This window comes from Hippocampus bargibanti, linkage group LG16 (assembly GCF_051943395.1).
Source record: "Hippocampus bargibanti isolate YZ-2025 linkage group LG16, ASM5194339v1, whole genome shotgun sequence".
NCBI classification, from domain to species: domain Eukaryota; kingdom Metazoa; phylum Chordata; class Actinopteri; order Syngnathiformes; family Syngnathidae; genus Hippocampus; species Hippocampus bargibanti.
Window position 1 is genome coordinate 15,977,636 of NC_142749.1, and position 23,636 is coordinate 16,001,271.

At 39.6% G+C, this 23,636-nt stretch overlaps 3 protein-coding genes across 8 annotated transcripts; 1 reads left to right on the forward strand and 2 right to left on the reverse strand.

Annotated features, from left to right (window-relative positions):
• Positions 1-867: 867 nt before the first annotated feature.
• ufm1 (ubiquitin-fold modifier 1) lies at positions 868-4,062 on the reverse strand. Its single transcript, XM_089017048.1, has 6 exons — positions 3,994-4,062; positions 3,831-3,887; positions 3,386-3,443; positions 3,192-3,231; positions 2,872-2,904; positions 868-1,334 (listed from the first exon to the last, which is right to left on the reverse strand). Coding segments are annotated over exons 1-6 (294 nt in total). The 5' UTR covers positions 3,996-4,062; the 3' UTR covers positions 868-1,230.
• An 896-nt stretch (positions 4,063-4,958) lies between these two features.
• LOC148886714 (organic cation/carnitine transporter 2-like) lies at positions 4,959-12,267 on the forward strand. 3 transcript variants are annotated; one of them, XM_089017331.1, is made up of 11 exons: positions 4,959-5,320; positions 6,203-6,385; positions 7,668-7,771; positions 7,848-8,002; positions 8,934-9,105; positions 9,616-9,752; positions 10,890-10,980; positions 11,050-11,264; positions 11,583-11,765; positions 11,838-11,973; positions 12,131-12,267. In XM_089017331.1, exons 1-11 carry the CDS (start codon positions 5,114-5,116, stop codon positions 12,189-12,191), a joined length of 1,644 nt encoding a protein of 547 aa, XP_088873457.1. In that variant the 5' UTR covers positions 4,959-5,113; the 3' UTR covers positions 12,192-12,267. The 3 variants fall into 3 exon arrangements, with proteins under 3 accessions (XP_088873457.1, XP_088873458.1, XP_088873459.1); XM_089017332.1 differs by having other exon boundaries at positions 6,224-6,385; XM_089017333.1 differs by having other exon boundaries at positions 5,204-5,320; positions 6,174-6,385.
• Positions 12,268-13,230: 963 nt separating this feature from the next.
• On the reverse strand, positions 13,231-23,466 carry LOC148886715 (solute carrier family 22 member 4-like). Of its 4 annotated transcripts, XM_089017371.1 has the most exons (13): positions 23,439-23,454; positions 23,240-23,358; positions 23,093-23,158; positions 21,176-21,358; positions 19,762-19,865; positions 19,529-19,683; positions 18,172-18,343; positions 17,828-17,960; positions 17,638-17,732; positions 17,352-17,566; positions 16,033-16,215; positions 15,800-15,935; positions 13,231-13,481 (listed from the first exon to the last, which is right to left on the reverse strand). In XM_089017371.1, the coding sequence occupies exons 2-13, from the start codon at positions 23,297-23,299 to the stop codon at positions 13,412-13,414; spliced, it is 1,572 nt and encodes a 523-aa protein (XP_088873497.1). In that variant the 5' UTR covers positions 23,300-23,358; positions 23,439-23,454; the 3' UTR covers positions 13,231-13,411. The 4 variants fall into 4 exon arrangements, with proteins under 4 accessions (XP_088873497.1, XP_088873496.1, XP_088873495.1 ...); XM_089017370.1 differs by lacking the exon at positions 23,439-23,454 and having other exon boundaries at positions 23,240-23,432; XM_089017369.1 differs by having other exon boundaries at positions 13,232-13,481; positions 23,093-23,358; positions 23,439-23,466.
• Between the last annotated feature and the right edge of the window lie 170 nt (positions 23,467-23,636).

Genomic DNA, 23,636 nt, shown 5'->3' on the forward strand with positions numbered 1-23,636 from the left:
ATTGTATTTATTGTATTCCATTTGTGATTGTATTTTATTTATTATAGTACCTGTGCTTGTATGTGCCTGTAAAGTGTCATTGTAAGCTTTGAAAGGCGCTTGAAATGTAATGTATTATGATTATATTATTAAATATTTAGTGTAGTCATATTATCAGCGCATAGTGCTGTGGAAGGGTCACAGCTCGGAATTGAAGCGGATTTACGTGGGACAGGAGATGTGAGACAATCTCTTTTCGTCAACAGCTTCGCATTTGCTTTCAACATTTAGCTGGTAGCAGATGTGCACATTTCACCATGACGTCCTTGATCCACTGGTGAAAAGGACGCTTTGATCTAGAACTGGTTCATGCAACAAAGAGGGGGCACAAAGTGTTTAAGATTGAATGGCTCTCTGGGTCTTTCTTTCGTGTCATATTATTTGTTATTTTTGTTTGTTTTTGACTTCAAGATGGCGTCGTGAGAGTGGCTGCCTTTACAGCAGCTCCTGTATTTTGTTTTTGCTGCATGTGAAATGTAAATTTCTCCACTGTGAGTCAAATAAAGGCTCATCTAATATAATCTAATGTGAAACTAATAATAATAATAATACATTTCATTTATAAGCACCTTTCAAAACTCTCAAGGACACTTTACAGTCACAGGATAAGTTTTTCTGCGGGTGAGCAGCGGCAGCCACACGCGCCAGCGTTCACTCAACCCACTCATAGAAAGCTAACTAGCCAGCTAATAGATGGCTAATAGCTAGCTTGCTAGCCAGTGAGATATGAACTGCTTTTTAATGGCCTTGATAAACACAAATGGGTAAAATAATATATATATTTTTTGCAATACTCACTATAAAACCCCGCCCCAAAAAATAAATACATAAAATAACATGTTTTATTACAAAGATAACCGAGACACAATTTTCGGTCGTCAAGTGTTTGTGTATTTAATTATCATTAGTAACACCAAATGGTTTCTGAATCTATCAAATGTAATATCAAAGTTGTGGGTTAAAGTTCTCGCAGTCGGAATGTGTGGTGAGTTACCAAAAGATGGTCCAATAAGTGGCGTTTTATTATCCTTCATGATGATTGAGAATGAAGATGTTTTCATACACTTACTGAGGGGACGCCCTAGCGGGCAGCATGCGACATGCCGTGATTAGTGTAGATGTACACACAAACACACACACACACATGGAAGAGCGGTACATAAATAGGACACGAGGAAGGGGGGGGTCTGGTCATGATCTTCTCGGTGGAGACGAGTGGCGTCTGTCTCCTCGTCCTCCCACTCGGTCTCGGGGGATGATGCGCAGCTCCGAGCCGTGCTTCAGGAACACATTGCCTGCAAGCGCACGGGAGGGAATCAAAATAAAAATTGGAAGAAGCACACTAGAATTATTTTGTTTCTTAACTCATTCACTGCCAGGCGATGTGCAAAAAGGTGTCCATTCCAATGCCAGGGTTTTTGTCATTTTCACTCCAGTTTCAGGAACCACACAATATTGAGTTTTAGGACTCCATAAACATTCAATGCAGTGTAAGAGACCTTACACGCTCTACTTTCATCAGGAGCAAAAAACGTTAATTCCTAAATTATATGAGTCTGGAGTTATTTGAGTTTAAAATGGAGGCGGCTGTACAAAAGGCAAATGCTGCCCCCTCTTGGGACGGAAAAATTATTCCCAGAGGTCTGGCCAGCGCTTTACCATTTCTGAATAAATTTGGGAATGGCAGTGAATGTGACCAAAAAATGTGTGACATTTTGAACACGTGTCTGACTATTAACTCATTTTTTTTCAGCAGGACTTTGCTCAAATTCTCTATTTCTTCCATATGCCAGGGTTAGTGTGCAATATGCTTTGGTGACAAAGTACAGTAGCATGGAAGAATTAGCACGGTGGACACTAATGGTGAGAGATACTGTCAAGATCGCTTATAAATACAATGTATTATTATTATTAGTAGCTATCTATTAGCTAGCTAGCTATTTGAGTTACTTCCGGGTTGACTCTGGCGCATGTGGCTGCCGCTGCTCACCCACAGAAAAAAAAAATATCCTGTGACTGTAAAGTGACCATGAGAGTTTTGAAAGGCACTTATAAATGTAATGTATTTTTATTTTTATTTTTATTTTATTTTAAAATAATCACTCCAGTATGTCTTTCCTACTTCCTCTTTGATTTTTTTTTCATGCTCCGACCTCTAATTTATAAAAATATATATATATATATATATATATATATATATATATATATATATATATATATATATATATATATATATATATATATATATATATATATATAGTTTTTTTTAGAGTGATGGGTGGAAAAAAAAACTAAATTCAGGACACGATAGATTATTGCGTAATCAAGAAACAGGGAAATAAAAACGTTTGGATATGCACCTTCCAAGCCATTAAAAAAACGGAACGCTTGTCAATTAAAAAAAATGAATGACAAAAATGGGGCGTTGGCAGGGCCGGGGATGCTTCTGCGTGACCATGAGAATTTTGAAAGGTGCTTATAAATCAAATGTATTATTATTATTATTATTATTATTATTATTATTATTATTATTATTATTATTATTATTATTATTATTATTATTATTCACTGCCATTCAACCCCCGCTCCTCAATTGTTTTCCCAAATGTCAGGATCTCCACTGAGGTAAAATATTTTGATTCAAATGCAACATGTATTTCAAGATTTTTTTAATGTACTAAAAAAATTGCTTTTGTGATTTGGTAATTTTATGTATTTATTTTTTCAAACTTTGCAAGCGGGCCGAATTTGTGATCAGCACATTCAGATATCGGATCCCGTGTGACTGTAATGTTGCTTGCTTTTTCTTGAACAGCTAATATCACAGCTCACCCGCTGTTTGCGCTGGGTTGATTCCTATTCCATCTGCAAGTAGAAGAAAATGTAGCATGTTAATAATATAAAATGATAATAAATACATTTGGTTTTATATATAAAAAGTTGTATCACACATGCAGCAGAGACAAATGTAACGAGAAATACTGTACTTCATCCATCCTTACAGGAATTTGCATTCTGTCAACACTTTACGACTTAATCGAGGATTAACAATAAACAAAGCCGAATGAGTATAGCTGTTTCACCAGTTTAGTTATTCTAAATCACACAAAATTAAAATAATATAACACACACATATATTGGTTAGAACTCACCATTGGTGATGATGGCACTGGTGGCTGATGGGACTTTGAACTGCACACAGGATAGTGACATGAAGATACAATTTCAACACGGTTAATCAGATTTTACCGGAAATCAGTTGCAGTACGTACTAAAAAATACACACGTGAGATGCACTTTACTGAATACGTTTTGTAACATGAATGCACTAAGTAGCTTGTCTTACCTCCTCAGCGGCGAACTTCAAAACTGCTGTGAACGGCGTGCTGTCTGGAACACTTAATCTATTGTTTAAAAAAAGGACCATATTACAATGTTGCAAAAGCCATATTAATTATGATGGAATATTTGGCTTTATACTGAGCAATCAAATGTCACTCACTGTGTTAAGAGTGCCTACCACACATAAAATTGCAACACATTTATTTTTGCCATACAGTAATTAGGCGAATATCCGTGGCTCGTCTACGGAAATGTTTGCTAATTTTAGTCACTAGCATATGCTAGCAATAAACGCCGTGCTGTATGCGACGAGCTACTTATATATAATATCAAACAACGTCAGCGTAGTATGACGTGGAAAATAAGACTAACATTGGGGATACAATTTGTTAAATCTTGTTTTATACCCATTTTAGCAACCGTGGTGTTCCGTGTTGTGAAGTACTCACACTTTGAAAGGGAGCCGTGGATCCGACGTAAGCGTAATTTTAAACGTTACTTTAGACCTAGAAAAACACACAAGAATGGCACAGTTGTACGCCCCGTTTTAAATGGGTATTTTTTGAAATGTTTCGACGAAATGTCACATGTAAACAAGTCAAAAAAACGTACATTTTTTTTCAAGCGTGGCAACACAACTTGTCATCTGTTTATGCACACCAGGAAGTCCGGAAGGACCCCGAATAACACGTCATCGATTTAGTTGAGTTTGACACATATATAAAACTGTCTCTCTTTTTTTTATATTGATTACATCGAATAAATGTAAGAGTAAATTGATTAACTACACTCGTGTGGACATGAGTAAAATCCGGAGGCGGTAAATATATTAGCACCTATTTTATTAATAATAAGTTTCTTTCAAACAGGCATTCTCATCGGCCTACTAATATCCACTGGCAATAGCAACAGTGACACCAAACACGGCGATTTTTTTTTCCACAATCGCGGATTATTTATTGATTCGTCATCATAATGGCATCTTTTAAATCACTGCCTCCATCTCTGATTGATTGTAAAATTAGATACCAAAAGTGGGGGGAAAGTCTGCAGTTTTCTTCAGATTTCTTATTTATCATGTACATTATTTTAGTCTTGCCATGATGTGTGGAAAGCAAACGTAACTGTTATGCTGCAGGAAAGCACGAAAAACAACCAGTAAAAGTAAAGTCAATAAGTAAATATAAATAAAGGTATAGACAGAATGAATGCTGCCTTGACTTTCTTTTCTTTTTCTAAATGAAGAAAAAGGCGCTTTTTCAAAATTAAATGAGTTCCTCTTTCAGTGACGTCATCAGAGGGAGATTTCCTTCGCCACATTATTTTTTTTTTAATCTCATAAATGAATTTGTTTCCACAACGGAATTGCTATTCTGCCTAAATTGTCAATTCCCGACACCTGAAATGTCCTTTTGAAGTGTGACTCACATGCGTGACTCAGTTTAGGTTAATGTGAAAACGTCAAACGAGTGACGTGTGATCCTCACACCTATTTGATGTTTTAAATAAACAAATAATGATAGAAAAAAAAGCCATCTCCTCTTTCATGAAATGCACAAACGGGGAGTGTCGTCGAGTGGGTTGACAGCGATGCAAGCCATGTAAAAAACAAGTAGATAAAAAAACAAACAAAAAAAAACCTGAAGGCCTCAGCGAGTGTTATCTCCCATTCAAGGAAACTACTTTGTACTCTATCGAGTGTAACTTGGGATAGCTCACACTGAGACGGACTATGAAGCACTATGATAGCAGCGTGGCCTTCCTGGGAGCGTGGGGTCGTTTCCAACTGATGGTTTTTTTCCTGCTCTGCTCCACCATCTTGCCCAACGGGAGTGGCTCCTTCTCGCTGGTGTTTATCACCGACGCACCCCGGCACCATTGCCGGATCCCTGAGGCCAACTTGAGCCAGGAGTGGTGGGCGGTTGCGGTTCCAATGGAGGTACACTGCTTTTATGGTTTGATATGGTTAAAAAAAAAGATAATTGAAAGCTAAAAAAAAAAAAGACTTCATAGTTTGACTGTTTGTTTTTCAACATTTGAATGGAAAAGACAGAAAACATAACATTCTGTGTGTTTCTTGAACGCTAATCTCTCGGAATGCACACAAGATACATCAATTTTCATCGTTCAGTAATCCCATAATAACCAAAGGAATGTTTATCTGTGAGCATTTACCCAAAATTAAATTTTAGATACAGTACTAGGTTATGAATGTTCTCACAAAATTCACATTACACTACCCTTTGATTTTAGAGCAATAGTATCAAACATACAGCCCGCGGGCCGGAACTGGCCCCCAAGGAGGTTTGATCAGGCCCGCAGGATAATATAAAAGTGGAAAAAAAAATGCAAAAACGATCAGAATTGATATTTTTTTAATGGGGTGCAATTCAAGGATTGTCCACTAGAGGACAGAGTGGTACTGTTTCGATCAACGTAGAAGAAAACAGCAGCCTTTTTTTCGCCTTTCATTAGCCAAAATATCATTATCCAAACAGAGAAATTTTGTGTAGTTTTAAGGCTTAGAAAATTGAAAGTAGAAAATAGAAATAGAAAGTAGAAAACGGTTTTAAGGGGACCTGGGAACGGATTATTCTCATTTTAATGGTTTCCTATGGGAAATTAATTTTTGGGATACACACTTTTCGCCTTACAAACTCTGTCTGGGAACCAATTAAGTTCGTAAGCCAAGGTATCACTGTATAGAAAATGTATTGTGGTTGAATGTCTCATAATTAGCCAAAAAAATAGGTATGTCATTATTTTTGAGCCCTACTTATAAAAAAAAAAAGGCTTGTGGTCTTCACGTGTGTACCTCAAGATGGTGGACGGGGAGTTGCAGGCAAGCCGCTGTCGCCGTTACCAGTTGGATGTGCTCCGCAAGCTCTCAGCTGGGGGTCTGCTGCCTGGTCGCGACGTCAACCTGAGTAGTCTGGAACAGGAGGACTGCCTCGACGGCTGGGTCTACAGCAACGAGGTCTACCAGTCCACCGTAGTTTCTCAGGTTAAAAAGCGTTTGTATCACAGGAGGATTTTATGAAGATGATTTTGAGGAATTTTGGTTGATCGTCGTGGTTTGCACAGTCGAGGGAGAGAGTGAGAGAGAACATTATATGTTGTTAAAGCAGGACATAATTTAGCATAAAAAAGTTGGAATTTTAACATAAAAAAATAATTTCACAGCAGTGGCGGGCCATGGATTTCATCACTAGGCCTTCAGCGGTGCTACATTTGCTATCATCTATTTGCTATCTACTATCTAACTGCACAGGTCAGGAAACCAATTAGCTATCTAGCTAGCAAGCTATTAGCTAGAGAGCTAGCTATTAGCAATATAGCTAGCTAGCTATTTGAGTCAGGAAACATTAGCTAGCTAGCTTTCTATCTATTTGAGTTATTCTGGGTTGAGTGAACGCTGGCGCGTGTGGCTGTCGCTGCTCACCCACAGAAAAATTTATCCCGTGACTGCAAAGTGACTGAGAGTTTTGAGAGATGCTTATAAATGAAATGGATTATTATTATTTATTATTATTTGCTAGCTACCTAGCTGGATATCGATTTGCTATCCACTTGCTATCTAGCTAGCTACCTAGCTGTCTATCTATTATTTGCTATCAATGTGCTATGTAACATTTATCTGTTTGCTATTCATTTGCTATCTATTAGCTGTCTGGCTAGCTAGCTATGTAACAATAATAATAATAATACATTTCATTTATAAGCGCCTTTCAAAACTCCTTAGGTCACTTTACAGTCACAGGATCAGTTTTTCGGTGAGTGAGCAGCGGCAGCCACATGCGCCAGCGTTCACTCAACCCGGAATAACTCAAATAGAAAGCTAATAGATAGCTAATATATATCCAGTTAGTCAGATCGCCTACGAACTAGATAGACAATAGATAGCCAGCTAGGTAGCCAGCTAGAGCGCTAAGAGATAGCCAGCTAATGATGTAGCTGGCTATTTATTAGATATATGGCTGTCTAGCTAGTTAGCTAGCTGTCTAGCTGGCTATCTATTAGATATGTGAGCTAGCTAGCTTTCTATCTATTTGGGTTGAGTGAACGCTGGCGCGTGTGGCTGCCGCTGCTCACCCACGGAAAAAAAACATATCCCGTGACTGTAAAGTGACCTAGAGAGTTTTGAAAGGAGCTTATAAATGAAATGTATTATTATTATTATTATTATTATTATTATTATTATTATTATTATTATTATAAAGGGGACATAGCACCTTATGACTTTTAAAAAGTTGTTAAAAGTGACGTTGCCAATCATGCACTTCCAGTTCGACTTGGTGTGTTCTCAGCGTTGGAAGCAACCTTTGACCGCCACCATTTTCTTCCTGGGGGTCCTGGTGGGGTCTTTTTTCTCCGGACTGCTCGCTGACAGGTACATGCTAGTTATGAAGAATTCACAGGAACCAAGATGAAGGTTTGCGATCAAGTTTTTGTTTTTTTTGTTCTAGGTTTGGTCGAAAACCGGTGTTGTTTGCCACCATCGTAATTCAGGCCGTGTTCTCGGTGGCGCAGATTGCAGCTCCGTCCTGGGAGGTGTTCTCCGTGCTTCTCTTCTGTAGCGGCCTTGGCAATGTCTCCAACTATGTGTCCTGCTACGTGCTCGGTCCGTTTTTTTTTTTTTTACAGTGCAACATGAAGAATTTGACAGAAGTAGAAGTTTGTGTAAGCTCTCAGTCGTACAGGAGTGGTCCATCGATGAGAAGGTTTCTTCTGTGAAGGTGTCGGACGTTTCGCTTCTTATCCAAGAGGCTTCATCAGTGAACTAAAATCTTAGCGAAAGAAAATCGATGGTTTGAAAGGCGAGTAAAAAAAGCTATTTTCATAAAACAGCAAAACCCTTCACTAAATCGCCATGGTGGGGTGAAATTAAATTTTTATCATTCCTACAACCGACTTCTTAGGCAACATAGACTTAGTTATGATGATGAGGTGATACGAGGTCAAATGGGGCAATCGGGCCAGTCGTAGACGCCATACCCAGGCAGGACAATAGAAATAATCAGTCAGGACAATAGAATTAATCAGTCAGGACAATAGAAGTAATCAGTGTAACCGCAGGGAGTAGTCCTCTGCTCCTCCCAACCTGAGAGCAGGGACCAATCATAGCAGAGTCTGGCACCGCCACGTCTGGACAGTAGGGATATATATAAATATATATAAATATATAAATAAATATATGTGTGTGTATATATACAGTAAAGTCTCGTTATATCGATATCGGATATATCGATAGTCCTGGTTATATCGATATTTTTTCGGACTCCCTTGAATATCGATATAACGAGACTTTACTGTATATATGGCCAAAACTACCAGCAAAACATTTTAGTTTGCTGACGAAGCCTCTTGGATAAGAAGTGAAACGTCCAACACCTTCAAAGAAGTACTGTTACATGTGGTCTTTTCATCTGGTTTCCATTCTTTTCTTACCCCCAATTTTCTAAAGTTCAGAAATCCAAAAGTCAAAAAAACATCCATTTCTTCCCTGTTTGACATGACGGGAAATTCATAAAAAGTAGTTTATCTTGCAACAGGAACAGAAATCCTCACAGGTAACGCTCGGGTGGTTTACTCGTCGACGGGCGTATGTCTGGGCTACACGTTTGGCTACATGATTCTGCCGCTTTTCGCCTACTACCTCCGAAGTTGGAAGATGCTACTGCTAGCCATTGCGCTTCCCGGACTCTTCTACATCCCCTTGTGGTGGTAGGTACAAAGATATTACAAGAACGATAGCGACTTGCTATCTTATTTTAGACGCTGAGTCGGCAAAAAGGCAGCTTATTTGGAAAGCCGGCGCATTTATTGCTATCTTAAATATTCAGTTCAAGGTTCGCATACTTGTAGAGTCTTTGTCGTCACAAATAAGAGCCTGAGAGAAACAATTATATTAGCTTTCTATTAGCTATCTATTTGCGTTCTATTAGCTAACTGGCCGGCTAGCTAGCTATCTGGCTGGCTATCTATTAGTTATATAGCTAGTTGTCTATCTATTAGCTAGCTAGCTTTCTATGTATTTGACTTACTTCTGTGTTGAGTGAGCACTGGCGCGTGTGGCTGCCGCTGCTCACCCACAGAAAGACTGAAAAGTGACCTTGAGAGTTTTGAAAGGCGCTTACAAATGAAATGTATTATGATTATTATTATTAATTAGCGTATAACAGAAAACTTAGCCAATCCTTTGTCAAATGAATCCTAAAATAAGATTTTTGACAGGGTTCTTCCAGAGTCTCCCATGTGGCTTTTGTGTCAAGGACGAGTGACGGAAGCCGAGGCCATCGTGAGAAAAGCCGCCAAGATGAACCGAGTGGTCGCACCGGAGAAGATCTTTTCACATTCCAAGTTGCATGCAAGTTAAGCTTTTTGTGTCATTTCGCTTGATTAGCCAACACCAAAATGTGAGTTGTCCAAAGGACTGAGCTAAACAGGTGAAAGATACGAGTGGTTTGTTGGGAGAGTCGCCTGACGGTAACCAGGCTAAGCGCTAGCAGCTACAAAGAATCTTTGTATGTGCTAGCTCCATGTGGGTAACTCGCTAGCAGTTAAAATGGACTTCACTTCAGGCCATGACTGAGCTGAGCAGTTGAAAGATGTGAGGGGTAGTTTGGGAGAGTCACCTGAGGGTATCCAGGCTAAACGCTAGCAGCTACAACGAATCTTTGTGTATGCTAGCTCCATGTGGGTGAGTCGCTAACAGTTAAAATGGTCTCCAGTTTAGACCTTGTCTGACCCTGGTAACAAATGACTGGCTGAAATTTGGGAGCGGTAATTTGGGAGAGTCGCCTAAGGGTAACCAGGCTAAACGCTAGCAGCTACAACGAATCTTTGTACATGCTAGCTACATGTGGGTGAGTCGCTAACAGTTAAAATGGTCTCCAGTTTAGACCTTGTCTGACCCTGGTAACAAATGACTGGCTGAAATTTGGCAGCGGTAATTTGGGAGAGTCGCCTAAGGGTAACCAGGCTAAACGCTAGCAGCTACAACGAATCTTTGTGTATGCTAGCTCCATGTGGGTGAGTCGCTAACAGTTAAAATGGTCTCCAGTTTAGACCTTGTCTGACCCTGGTAACAAATGACCGGCTGAAATTTGGCAGCGGTAATTTGGGAGAGTCGCCTAAGGGTAACCAGGCTAAACGCTAGCAGCTAAAACGAATCTTGGTACATGCTAGCTCCATGTGGGTGAGTCGCTAACAGTTAAAAATGTCTCCACTTTAGACCTTGACTGACCTTGGTATCAAATAGTGGCTGAAAGTTGAGAGCGGTAGGTAGTTTGGAATAGTCACCTGAGGGTAACCAGGCTAAGCGCTAGCAGCTACAAAGAATCTTTGTACATGCTAGCTACATGTGGGTGAGTCGCTAACAGTAAAAATGGTCTCTCCACTTAAAGGCCTTCAGTAGAGAAAATGTCAGGGTTAGGAAGTATACGGTCCAAGGTCGTTAGCATGTGGGTAAACTGAATGCTAACAATTGTACAGTATATTGTAGGCAGATGAAGGGAGGCCAGTGGAGCGCTACACCGTTCTGGACCTGATAGGGAAAAGAAGCACCGCCATGACAACGCTCCTCTTATGCTGGGTGTGGTGAGTTCAAAGCTATCCAAAGAGCCGGATACACACCGTCACGTTGACGGCGACCTCTGTCGTCTTTAGGTTCACGCTAAGCCTCTGCTACTACGGCCTGTCCCTGAACACATCGCAGCTACACTCCAATCCGTACATCAGCTGTTTCCTGTCCGCCGTGGTGGAGATACCGGCGTACCTGAGCTGCAGTCTGGCCATCCGCTACCTTCCGCGAAGGCTCTCCGTGGTGGTGGTTTTCGTCACCGTGGGCCTGGCGCTTTTCTTCATTCAACTGGTGCCTCAGAGTGAGTCTCACACCAAAGCAAAAGAGTTGAACTCAAAAGTTGAGGAAGTTTAGGTGATGTGATTCCAATTGTTTTCACCGATATGGCTTGGTCGGCCATTTTGTGCTAGTTCAGCGCTCTTTGTCAGCTAGCGCTGAGGCGTAGTTAGAATCCAGAAAGGCATCCTGTGTAGTCTGGATGAAAACAACACCATACATATCGAACTGAAGTGTCATTGAAAACTAGCTGCGATTTGTCAGCCATCTTACGTGTGGCGGCGGCGGACATTTTGCATTGTAGTTCAAAAGGTCGGTTCTCGCTTGGACTTTACACATTTAGGTATTCTGGGTTTGGCCGTGGCTTTGGAGATGTTGGGGAAATTCGGCGCCACGGCGGGAACGTCGCTATTATTCGCCTTCACGGCCGAGTTGTACCCGACGAACCTGAGGAATACGGCGTCCGGGATCTGCGTCATGGTGTCGCGGACGGGAAGCTGCATCGCGCCATTTCTCATGCAGCTCAGTAAGCACTTTTTGTGAGGCATTGGTCTTGTAACGACGACTTTCTAACGACTTTCATATCGGCACTGCACAGACATCTACTTTAAGTATTTACCTTATATCACTTTGGGCACTCTGGCTATGCTGTCCATCCTGACTATGCTCTTCCTGCCGGAGAGTTTCGGACAACCGCTCCCGGAGACTCTTCAACAGATGCAAAAGAGGCAAAGGTGGGTTTTATTTGCTAGCGAAAAGGCTCAAATCAGTACGCGTCCAATTTTTGATTCAAATGATGCCATATGAACTGACTGAAGGTTACCTTGGTGGCAAGTAGAGCGCCCCGTCGCATCCTCTAACCAATCTCGGTGTTGATTTCCGTGCTTGCAGGTTGACCTGTTTGAAAAGAGGAAAGACCTTCAAAACCACAGTCACCGAAAGCCCACTTTGAAGCTCACTGGATTTTACTTGACCAAGTGTAGCATCGCGTTGTGGTACGTCATTTGTTTTATGTCTGCGTTCATGGGAAAATAAAAGATAAATAAAAGGTGTGGGTTCCTTGTACTGATGGTTAATTCTTTAATGTGATTTCACACCACCGTAGAACTACAAACAAGTATAAAAATATAGCTATTATTTACACATAAACATTTGGACATTACATCAATGAAATAAAAACGTATGCAATAAAATCGTACAAACCACTTTGCCCCGCTTTCTGTCCGAAATGGAAGTTTTGCTCTTTGTCCTTTTTAGCTTTTCCTTGCTAAACAGTACAGCCCATGTCCATTCTCGCCGTCTTCTCAGTGAAAATGAAACTTAAAGAAGTGACAACAACCCAATGTAATGTCAAGAAAAATAAAGCACAGCCATTTGCTGGTCAACTATGGGAAAGCAGTTAAACGTATCAACAGCATTTACAAGGTGGTTCTATCTATCTATCTATCTATCTATCTATCTATCTATCTATCTATCTATCTATTCCTTATTTATTTATTCATCCACCCATTTATTTATATTTATTTATTTTATTATGTATTTATTTATTCATTCATTCAGCGGCCACTTTATTCATTTTATTATTTATTGTATTTATTTATTGATTACTCATTGCTGTACTGGATTAATGGCATCTATTTATTTATTAAATAATCAAAAATGATTTTTTTCATTCATCCACCCATTTATTTATTTTATTATTTATTCATTTATTTTATTAGTTATGTATTTTATTTCTTTATTTATTTATTAAGCAATGCCGGACTGAATTAATGGCATCTATTTATTTAATACTCAGAAATTTAAATATATATTTTTGCAAATTCATTCATTTATAATTTCATGTCACTGAACACTTAAAAAAAATCCAAAAATAAACTTTTTATTTGCAATATCATTATAATTTGATGTCCCCAATTAATTTTGTAGAGGAGAAAAATGGGTCGACGGATGACTCCAAAAGGCAAGAAAGTGCAGAAAGAAACACATTTTTTCATGATTTGGGTAAAACAATGAGACGACTGCATATTTTAAAAGTATTTTATTTGTCAATGAATATCCATATAAAAATACATCTTATCTAATGACAAATAAATGCAGGACATAATCAGGGTATAATTAGAATGGGAAAATACATCTTTTTTTTTGTAAAATCTACAATAATCGAGATATTCACAACCGGCTTTCGGTGACCGTGATGGACTTGAAGGTTTCTCGTCTGCAATCGAATAGGTGAGTTACACTGCGGGAAAGAAAAATTGAAATGGGGGGGGGGCATGAGAGGGGGAGGTTGGTTAGTGGAAGAGCTCAATCAACTCAGTTGTATTCATAAGGTACAGTGATACCTCGGTTTACGAACCCCTTGGCTTACAAACTTTTCAGTTTACGAACGTTAAATTTATGAAAAATTTACCTTGGCATACGAACTATTTTTCGGGATACACACGGAGCAACACAATGAGTGATGTGTCGTTCGCGAATGAGCCCGTCCTCCTAACAAGAACATGGCAGCCGACTGTTTTTGTCCTCTATTCCCCGCCCCCAGTCTTCGGTTAAAGCCATGTGATTGGTGAAGAAGGCACCAGTGACGGGAGGTGGTTCAAACATTAAAGAAACAGGCAGATGACAGAGAGAGACAGAGAAAATGTATAGAAAACATGGAAAATTGAACTTGTTTCAACTTAGATAGTTCAAAGGCAGAGTGTAGACTGCAAGGTTAAAATTCCCATCAATCAGGCTCCACAAATAACCCACACAAGCCATCTGTACACTTGATGCAAAAAGCTATCAACCCAGATAAGCACAATTGATGAGGAACTAGGTAAAATGATCACAGAGAAAGCACCTACAAGGGATCATTCCTCAAGATGGTGAAAGAAGAAGGCTACGTTCCTCAACAAGTGTTTAATGCTGATGAAACCGGCCACTCCATTCCATCAACGACCATCACAAAGGTAAATAAAACGACTTTATTATAAAGTACAGTTTATTTCTTTAATTATAATATCATAGCACATTTTTATACATAAAATAGGGTATATTTTGTGTAGTTTTAAGGCTTAGAAAATTTGAAAATTATGTTTCATGGGGACCTGGGAACGGATTATTCTCATTTTAATGGTTTCCTATGGGAAATTAGTTTTTGGGATACACACTTTTCACCTTAAACACTGTCTGAGAACCAATTAAGTTCGTAAGCTAAGGTATCACTGTATTTTAAAACAATCACTACCGTATACGGAAAAAGCTGAACGAGGAACAAAAACAGTCAAACTAAACCACGATGGGTTTAAAATCCAAAGACTAAAAAGTGGTTTGTTGTCATGTCAGGAGATGTTTTATCACAGCCATCTGCTGCAGAAGGTATGGGGGGGGGGCTCCATTTAACGACCGCCTGGCATTCCAAAAACGTGAATAGGTGGTTAATTACTCACGCAATTGCCCCAAGGCGTGATTGTGAGTTTATTCGTGTATGTGCATGCACAAACACACTTTCAAAACACGAGTTGAAGTTTAGTTTTGCTTTGCTTTCCAGCATTTTTGGCGTTTTAGGTATTATACATTAAAGGACATATACATTGTAATGTTATATGCCCCCCTCCCAAAGCTAATGACAAGTGTTGCTCAGCCCCGAGTGAGTTAGCATCTTCTTGCACTGTAGCATTTAGCCTCCGAATGGCAACATTGTTCCTCCCACAAACATCCAATAATAATTTAATGTTTCCAAGTATCTGCCATCTCCAACACAGAAATTTCCTTTTTGTTTTAAACATTTTTTTCAGTAGTGTAGTCAGTGAATTTAGTGCAATTACCCTTTGAGAAATTTGCTGTTAGCGTAGCTCTCAGTGCTTACATGAATGTATATTATTATTATTATTATTATTATTATTATTATCATCATTTTCTAGCTATTTGCTATCTATGACCTATCTGGCTGGCTAGTTAGCTATCTAGCTGATTGGCTATCTAGCTAGCTAGGTATATGTTGGCTATCGATTGGCTAGCTAGCTACCTTTCTATCGATTACAGTTACTTCCGGGTTGAGTGAACGCTGGTGCGTGTGGCTGCTGCTGCTCACCCGCAGAAAAACGTACACTGTAAAGTGACCTTGAGAGTTTTGAAAGGCGCTTATAAATGATAGCTAGCTAGCTATCTGGCGGTCTGTCTATAGCTAGCTAGCTAGCTTCCAATTGTATTTAGATATTGTACATAGGAACTGGTATATAGTAGAATGGTTCTCATTACATCATGTTTTTGCTAGCTTTAAAGCTATCTAGCTAGCTGGCGACCTAGATAGATATCTATTTGCTATCTATTAGCGATCTGTCAGTCTGGCTAACTGGCTGTCTAGCTATTAGCTAGCTATCTACCGAGCTAGCTATCTATTTGCTAGCTAGCTAGCTTTCTATCTGTTTGAGTTACTTCCGGGTTGAGGGAACGCTGGCGCGTGTGGCTGCCGCTGCTCACCCGCTGAAAAACTTACTCTGTAAAGTGACCTTGAGAGTTTTGAAAAGCCCTTATAAATGAAATGTATTATTATTATTATTATTATCATCCCACCTTTTCCTCTTTGGCATCTGTTCAATGGTCTCAGGAAGCGTTCGCCCAAAACTCTCCGGCAGCAAAAGTGTGGCCAAGACTGACAGCATTGCCAGAGTGCCCAAGGCGATATAAGGCAAGTACTTAAAGTAGATATCTGTGCGGCACGACACAAAATTAGTAACAAAGACCCTCAAAACGTCATACTGAATATATGGCCTTCTCAAAGCCCCTCCCCCGGAAAAAATGCTTACTCAGCTGTATGATAAAAGGCGCGATGCAGCTTCCTGTCCGCGACACCATGACGCAGATCCCGGACGCCGTGTTCCTCAGGTTCGTCGGGTATAACTCGGCCGTGAAGGCGAATAGCAGCGACGTACCCGCCGTGGCGCCGAATTTACCCAACATCTCCAAAGCCACGGCCAAACCCAGAATACCTAAATTTGAAAAGGGTGATGGCAATAGTCCAAGCGAGAAACTTCCTGGTTTTGAAATACAATGCAAAATGGCCAACGGCGCCACATGCAAGATGGCTGAAAGAGCGCGGGTAGTTTTCAACAACACTTCAATTCGATATGTATGGAGTTGTTTGGATCCAGACTCCACACAAGGTGCCTTTCTGGATTCTTGTTTTGATCCAGACTCTACACAGGATCCTTTTCTGGATTCTAACTACGCCTCAGCGCGAGCTGACAAAGAGCGCTGAACTCGCACAAAATGGCCGACCAAGCCATATCGGTCAAAACAATTGGAATCACACCACCTAAACTTAAAGGACAACCGACACCTCTGGACAAGTTGCGTCCGTAATTTTGTAAAATCACTTCAAATGACTTCTACTGAGCGTATTTTACAAAGATTCCACCGCATGTTGCTATATTTTACGTTTTAAGACTGGCGCTGAATATTCAGGAAGTCTTGTTTTTGAGTTGATGACGATCCCCGAAGTGATGTCACGGAGGGAACGCCCCTGACTGAGAAAGCGACACACAATGCATTTTGGGTAATTTTTTTTTCATCTGAAAACACAGTGTGATCACAAAATTAGAAGGAAAAGTACATAAATAACGCGATGGTGAATCGTTGTGTGTTGCACCAAGACTACTATTTGATACTAGTTGACACAAATTCCTAGCAGACAAATCAGCCCATTTCTAACAGCGCTTGTGCGCCATCTTGTGCATTTTCTGGGACGCTACATTGTAGTTCAGATGGCTCGAATTGATACGGAAGGACTTCTTTAATCGATTGCATTTATGCTTTCCTCTTCAGAACTATTTGAATCATATTCATAACTGGATGAGTAACAACAAAGCATCTTCTCCGAATCTGAACTCTCTGAAGCCATTGTTTTGATTCTGGAGCAGGGCAGTGTGTGACCAATAGTGACATCACGAACAAGGGGGCGGGACTTTTTGAATCTGCCCAGTTTCGAGCTCATTTTGTGGCAGTTTTGGGACACTTTAAGTCATTTTTATTGGTGTGTTGCATTTTACTTTTCTGGAATGGAGTTGGTTGTCCATTAATTAATCCATTTTTGACTTCAACCCTTTGGCTTTGGTGTGAGACTCACTCTGAGGCACCAGCTGAATGGAGAAAAGCGCCAGGCCCACGGTGAGGAAAACCACCACCACGGAGAGCCGTCGCGGAAGGTAGCGGATGGCCAGACTGCAGCTCAGGTACGCCGGTACTTCCACCACGGCGGACAGGAAACAGCTGATGTACGGATTGGAGTGTAGCTGCGATGTGTTCAGGGACAGACCGAAGTAGCACACGCTTAGCGAGAACCTGCCGACGTGCCAGTTTGATCTTAAAATATGGTTTTAATAGTCATACCGGTTTGATATGTGTGAACTCACCAGACCCAACAGAGAAGGATGATCGTCATTGTGAGATGTCTTTTCTTTACCAGCTCGAAGACAACAAAGGACTTGACTGGGTTATTCTCATCCATCTGGAATGTACAACGCATGTTAGCCCGAATAGAGTCCACCCAGGCAACTCTGCAATTGGTCGTTAGCATTTTTAGCTTAGCAGAGTCGAACTTGCATGCAACTTGGAATCACCAAAGATCTTCTCCGGTGCGACCACTCGGTTCATCTTGGCGGCTTTTCTCACGATGGCCTCGGCTTCTGGGACTCGGCCTTGGGACAGAAGCCACATGGGAGACTCTGGGAGCATCCTGTCACATATCAGACTAATTTAACAAAACAGCCATTTTACATAATTGATGGTTATCATTATGTTTTCAACTTAATTGCATTTTGGAGTCAACTTTTTCCGGACTATGATAAAAAATGGTTACAAAACTGCTACTCTGAAGTTTTGTAAAACCGAAACATCTGGTTAATATTATCCCTAACATGTGTATTTATTTATTTTTTTGTGCCTACCACCACATGGGAATGTAGAAGAGGCCGGGAAGTCCAATGGCTAGCAGTAGCGTTTTCCAGCTCCGAAGATAGTACGCGAAGAGCGGCAGCGTCATGTAGCCAAAAGTGAAGCCCAAACACACGCCCATCGATGAGTAAAACACCCGAGCGTTGCCTGTGAGGATTTCAGTACCTATGACGGCAAAATCAATAAATAAATCAATCAATCAATAGAAGTATTTGTAATATATATATAAATATATAATACATACAATTATCGATAAATATAAAAATCTAAATAAATATATCAATAAATATATCTATATCAATAAAATCTATATATATATATATATATACATATATATATATATACACATATCTATATATAAATATGTAAACATATCTATATAATATTTATATAATATATAATTATATATGTATATATAATTATACATATCATTATAATTTATTATAATTAAAAATGTATGAAACAAATATAAAAATATTGTATATACATAAATATATATATCAATAAAATATATGAAATTTGTATACAAAATATATCTATTAAAACATACGTCTATAAATGTATAATGTATATAAAAATATCTAAAAGATGTACATAGATAAAAAGATAAATATATGACAAGTATATAAAAGTATAGTATAAAAGTATATTTTTTATTCTAAATATATATAGATAAAAACACACACACACACATATATATATATATATATATATATATATACATATATATATATATATATATATATATATATATATATATATATATATATAGAGTGCACAAAAATATATAACAATAAATATGTATATATATTTAACATAATAAATAAATAAATATTAATATATATATATAATATATATAAATGCATATTGAAATATACATTAAAATATATATTAATGTATATTGAAGTATACATTAAAACATATAGTAAAATATATATTGATACAAATTGAAATATACATTAAAATATATATTGATATGGATTGAAATATACATTAAAATATATAATAAAATATACATTCATATGTATTGAAATATACATTAAAATATTTAGTAAAATATATATTTATATATTAACATTTATTTTGAAAAATATATATTAATACAGTAAAGTCTCGTTATATCGATATCGGATATATCGATAGTCCCGGTTATATCGATACTATGAAAATTACATGCAAACAGGGTCGGATATATCGATAGTCCCGGTTATATCGATATTTTTTCGGACTCCCTTGAATATCGATATAACGAGACTTTACTGTATATATTAAAATGTATATGAAAAATATATATAATGATGCTGGGGTAACGTAAAAATATCTTTATATTGCACTGTAAAGAAAACAGACCCAGCACGTAGCAGGACACATAGTTGGAGATATTGCCAAGGCCGCTACAGAAGAGAAGCACGGAGAACACCTCCCAGGACGGAGCTGCAATCTGCGCCACCGAGAACACGGCCTGAATTACGATGGTGGCAAACAGCACCGGTTTTCGACCAAACCTAGAACAAAAAAAAAAAAACAACTCGATTGCAAACCTTCATCTTGGTTCCTGTGAATTCTTGATCACTAGCATGTACCTGTCAGCGAGCAGTCCAGAGAAAAAAGACCCCACCAGGACCCCCAGGAAGAAAATGGTGGCGGTGAAAGGTTGCTTCCAACGCTGAGAACACACCAAATCGAACTGGAAGTGCATGCGTCAATTTTATTACTTTACTTTTATTAAAGTCATTAGGAGCTCAGCTCCACTCGAGTCACTTTGATGTTGTAGTTGCCAATATGGCATTTTTGTTTAATATGTACATGATTATGTACAATCTTTTTTCACATACACGACTTTATAATAATCCATTTCATTTCTAAGTGCCTTTCAAAACTCTCAAGATCACTTTACAGTCACAGGATCATTTTTTTTCTGTGGGTGAGCAGCGGCAGCCACACGCGCCAGCGTTCACTCAACCCGAATGTAACTCAAATAGACACAAAGCTAGCTCGCTCGCCAATAGATGCTAGATCGATAGCTAGCCAGTTCGATAGCAAAGAAAGAGATAGCTAGCAGCTAGATAGCAAATTGAGATTGAGCTACCTAGATAGCAAATAGAGAGATTAGAGTTTATACAAATATATTATTGTTAATTATGTTTTTCAGCTACAAGGCTAGACACGACAGTGTGTCAATCACAGAAGAATTCACAACACATCAAAATATAATAATATAATAATAATAATAATAATAATAATAATAATACGAAGAAGAAGGAGGAAGAAGAAGTAAGAGAAGGAAGAAGAAGAAGAAGAATATGAAGGAGGAAGAGAATAAGAAGGAAGGATAAGAAGGATGAAGAAGAATGAAGAAGAAAGAAAAAGAAGAAAGAAGAAGGAAAAAGACGGAAGAAGAAGAAGAAGAAGAAGAATAGATTTTTTAACTCATTCACAAGTTTATTCAGGAATTGAAAATATGACAGTGCGCCATTTCCGAATTACAGTAAAGTCTCGTTATATCGATATTGGATATATCGATAGTCCTGGTTATATCGATACTATTTCTATGCACGCACAGAGAAAATTACATGCAAACAGGGTCGGATATATCGATAGTCCCGGTTATATCGATATTTTTTCGGACTCCCTTGAATATCGATATAACGAGACTTTACTGTAGTTCAGGTTGAGGTTTTTCCTGCTTGGGTGCCGATAAAATGCTAGCCAGACCTCTGGCAATGTTTTTATCCCATTCCACAAGGGGGCATCATTTCCCTTTTTTTTTCCACGTTAGCGCGTTGTTCCAGCTTCAGCTGTTGTTCAAGCGCTATATAAACCAATATGTATTGCATTTTATACAGCTGCCCCCACTACATTTATGGAAAACAACAGGAACACAGAACTGTGAGATGATGAACTATAAAAGCTGATTTTTTTAAACAAATGTTTTAATCCTTTCTATATTTGAAGTGGATTTTGACAAGGTGCGGGGCTCTTGGATGAAAAACAGACCTGGGAGACCACAGTGGAGATGTAGACCTCGTTGCTGTAGACCCAGCCGTCGAGGCAGTTCTCCTGCTCCACGCTACTCACGTTGACATCACGGCCCGGTAGCAGCCCTTCATCTGAGAGGTTGCGGAGCACGTCCAACCGGTAGCGGCGACAGCGGCTTTCCTGTAGCTCCCCGCCCACCATCTTGAAAGGTACACACACCAAAGATCTCAAGATGGTTTTTTTTAGGGGGTTTCACACATGCAATGGGCATTTTTTTCCCCTTTCAAAACAAAATCTGGATAAATTGCTAGATGACGCAATTGGAAAAAAAAAGAGGAAAAACAAAACAAACAAAAAAAACGAGTCTACCAACACAAGCCTGGGTGAATTTGGGGCAGACGACATCCTGTTCTGGCCGCCGGTTATTTGTTTCTGTGAATTCTGAGGTGTGGCACGGTTTGCAAGGTGGTGATGGTGGTTGTGGAGCCCCAAAAAAAAAACAGGTAGGAGGGAGCAGCAGGTTGTATTTGACAAACTGTATTAAAATAAAATCAGCAGGAACAAAATCTAAAAACATCAAAGTCATCCGAACAGAAGAGTACAAAGTATCAAAGAAAACCAAAGGTAAAAATCTGACAAACCTGACAGGGTCAAGCCAACACATTCACAGTACACAATGCAATGACCCGACACCGAATAGTCGTGCCAGGAGTGCTTTTAACTGGCACTGATTGGAACGACCGACACCTGTGCGGCTGCAGGCAGGGGCAACAGCGCTATCCGTTGGTCGCCAAACAGAACGTGGCAGTCTGCAACTGATCGGGACGACCAGCACCTGTGCAGGTGCAGGCATGGGCCGACAGCGCCACCAGTTGGTGCCAACCAGATCGTGACAAGGTGAGCATTCAACAACACATTTTTTTTTGCTTTTTCGAAATTTATTTATCCACGAGGCAGAAAAAATACACATAGAAATGGGATACTTTATGGTTTTATTTTGAAGGCCTGCAAATGCTATTGTTTTCTGTGTAGCTTTATCTCGTTTCTATTTAGAATTGTATTTTATTTATTATTGCATTTATGCTAGCCAGGATCGCTGGCGATCCCACCCACAGCCTCTTCAGCCTGCTGCCATCGAGTAGGAGACTACGGAGTCTTCGAGCCAAGACCAGCAGGCTCAAGGACAGTTTCTGCCACCAGGCAGTCAGGAGACTCAACTCCCTCCCATCCCCCCCCCCCCCCCTTCCCACTGCCACACTCACCAAACTCTGAGTACACACTACACACTGTAATATTATCCTGAACTCTATTTTTTTTCTCATTTTTTTTTCTCCAAGACCTCACTTCAACCCTTTTTTTCATTTGTTTGTTTTTGCCTTACTACATTACGTCACTTGACATAAGACACTACCTCACTTTACATTCAGAAATTACATGTATTGTCTGTTGTCAATTGTCGGTCTTTTTTAGCCACAGTGTCTTTCTTGCACACTAGTTCTCTAAACCTATCAGCAACGGTGGTCCTCACTCCTTATCTGGAGTTAACCAGACCCCACAAATCCATTGAAACAGGAATGTGTGTGTGTGTGTGTGTGTGTGTGTGTGTGTGTGTGTGTGTGTGTGTGTCTGTCTCTCACTGAAAAACATTTTACTTTTATGGCTCTCTGTAAAGGGTCCTTGAGAGCTTTGAAAGGCGCTTGAAATAAAATGTATTATTATTATGCTGACAAAGTTTCTTGGATAAGAAGCGAAACGCCCGACACCTTCAAAGAAGTACAGATGACGGCTGAAGAAACCTTTTCATCGAAGCAGAACAACCCCCAAAAAAATGAGCCCAAATTAAATGAATAAAAATATAGACTTAGGAATATTAAAAATATTAATAATAAAGTGTTGGTGGGTGTATGTCATGTATATAATACAGAGTGGGTGTACCTCCAGTGGGATCGCCGCTTGCCGCCATTCCTGGCTGAGATTGGTTTCGGGGATCCGGCATCGGTGTTGTGGCGTGTCCGTTACAAAAACCAGTGAGAAGGAGCCCGTACCGTTTGGTAAAGCGGTGGAGCAGAGCAGGAAAAAAACCAAGAACTGGAAGCGTCCCCAAGTCCCCAAGAAGGCCACGCTGCCATCGTAGTCATACATTTTTCAGGGGCGGTTATCGTGGAGGTGGTTGAGGGGTGGGAACTTCGCCAAAGGCACAGCTGAAATTGTGGAAGGACGAGATAACAATCATATAATTTGAAGCGGTGGTAATAATTGTGGACGGGCTAAGGCTTGTTACCTATCTGTGACGACCCACCTCAAGGATCCACGCCTCACTAACACCCCCCCCCCCTACCCCCACCATCCCGCCCGCCTCCTTCTTTAAGTGTCGCTGAGGGGTAATTTTATTGTTACTGGCAAACAGGTTTAAAGTCCACATGACACAAGTCATTCTTGGCTTGCACTTATAAAAACTTATTCCAGGTGTTAAGATGAA

Coding starts and splice junctions, on each gene's coding strand:
- ufm1 (XM_089017048.1), bottom strand. Junction 3,232..3,385: donor TGAAGTTCGCCGCTGAGGAG/GTAAGACAAGCT, acceptor TCCTGTGTGCAG/TTCAAAGTCCCATCAGCCAC. Junction 1,335..2,871: donor CAACCCAGCGCAAACAGCGG/GTGAGCTGTGAT, acceptor GTGCGCTTGCAG/GCAATGTGTTCCTGAAGCAC.
- LOC148886714 (XM_089017331.1), top strand. CDS start 5,114: ATGAAGCACTATGATAGCAGCGTGGCCTTCCTGGGAGCGTGGGGTCGT. Junction 11,265..11,582: donor CATTCAACTGGTGCCTCAGA/GTGAGTCTCACA, acceptor TTACACATTTAG/GTATTCTGGGTTTGGCCGTG. Junction 11,974..12,130: donor CAGATGCAAAAGAGGCAAAG/GTGGGTTTTATT, acceptor CCGTGCTTGCAG/GTTGACCTGTTTGAAAAGAG.
- LOC148886715 (XM_089017369.1), bottom strand. CDS start 23,299: ATGTATGACTACGATGGCAGCGTGGCCTTCTTGGGGACTTGGGGACGC. Junction 21,359..23,092: donor AAGCGGCGATCCCACTGGAG/GTACACCCACTC, acceptor GTACCTTTCAAG/ATGGTGGGCGGGGAGCTACA. Junction 16,216..17,351: donor CATTCAGCTGGTGCCTCAGA/GTGAGTCTCACA, acceptor TTTCAAATTTAG/GTATTCTGGGTTTGGCCGTG.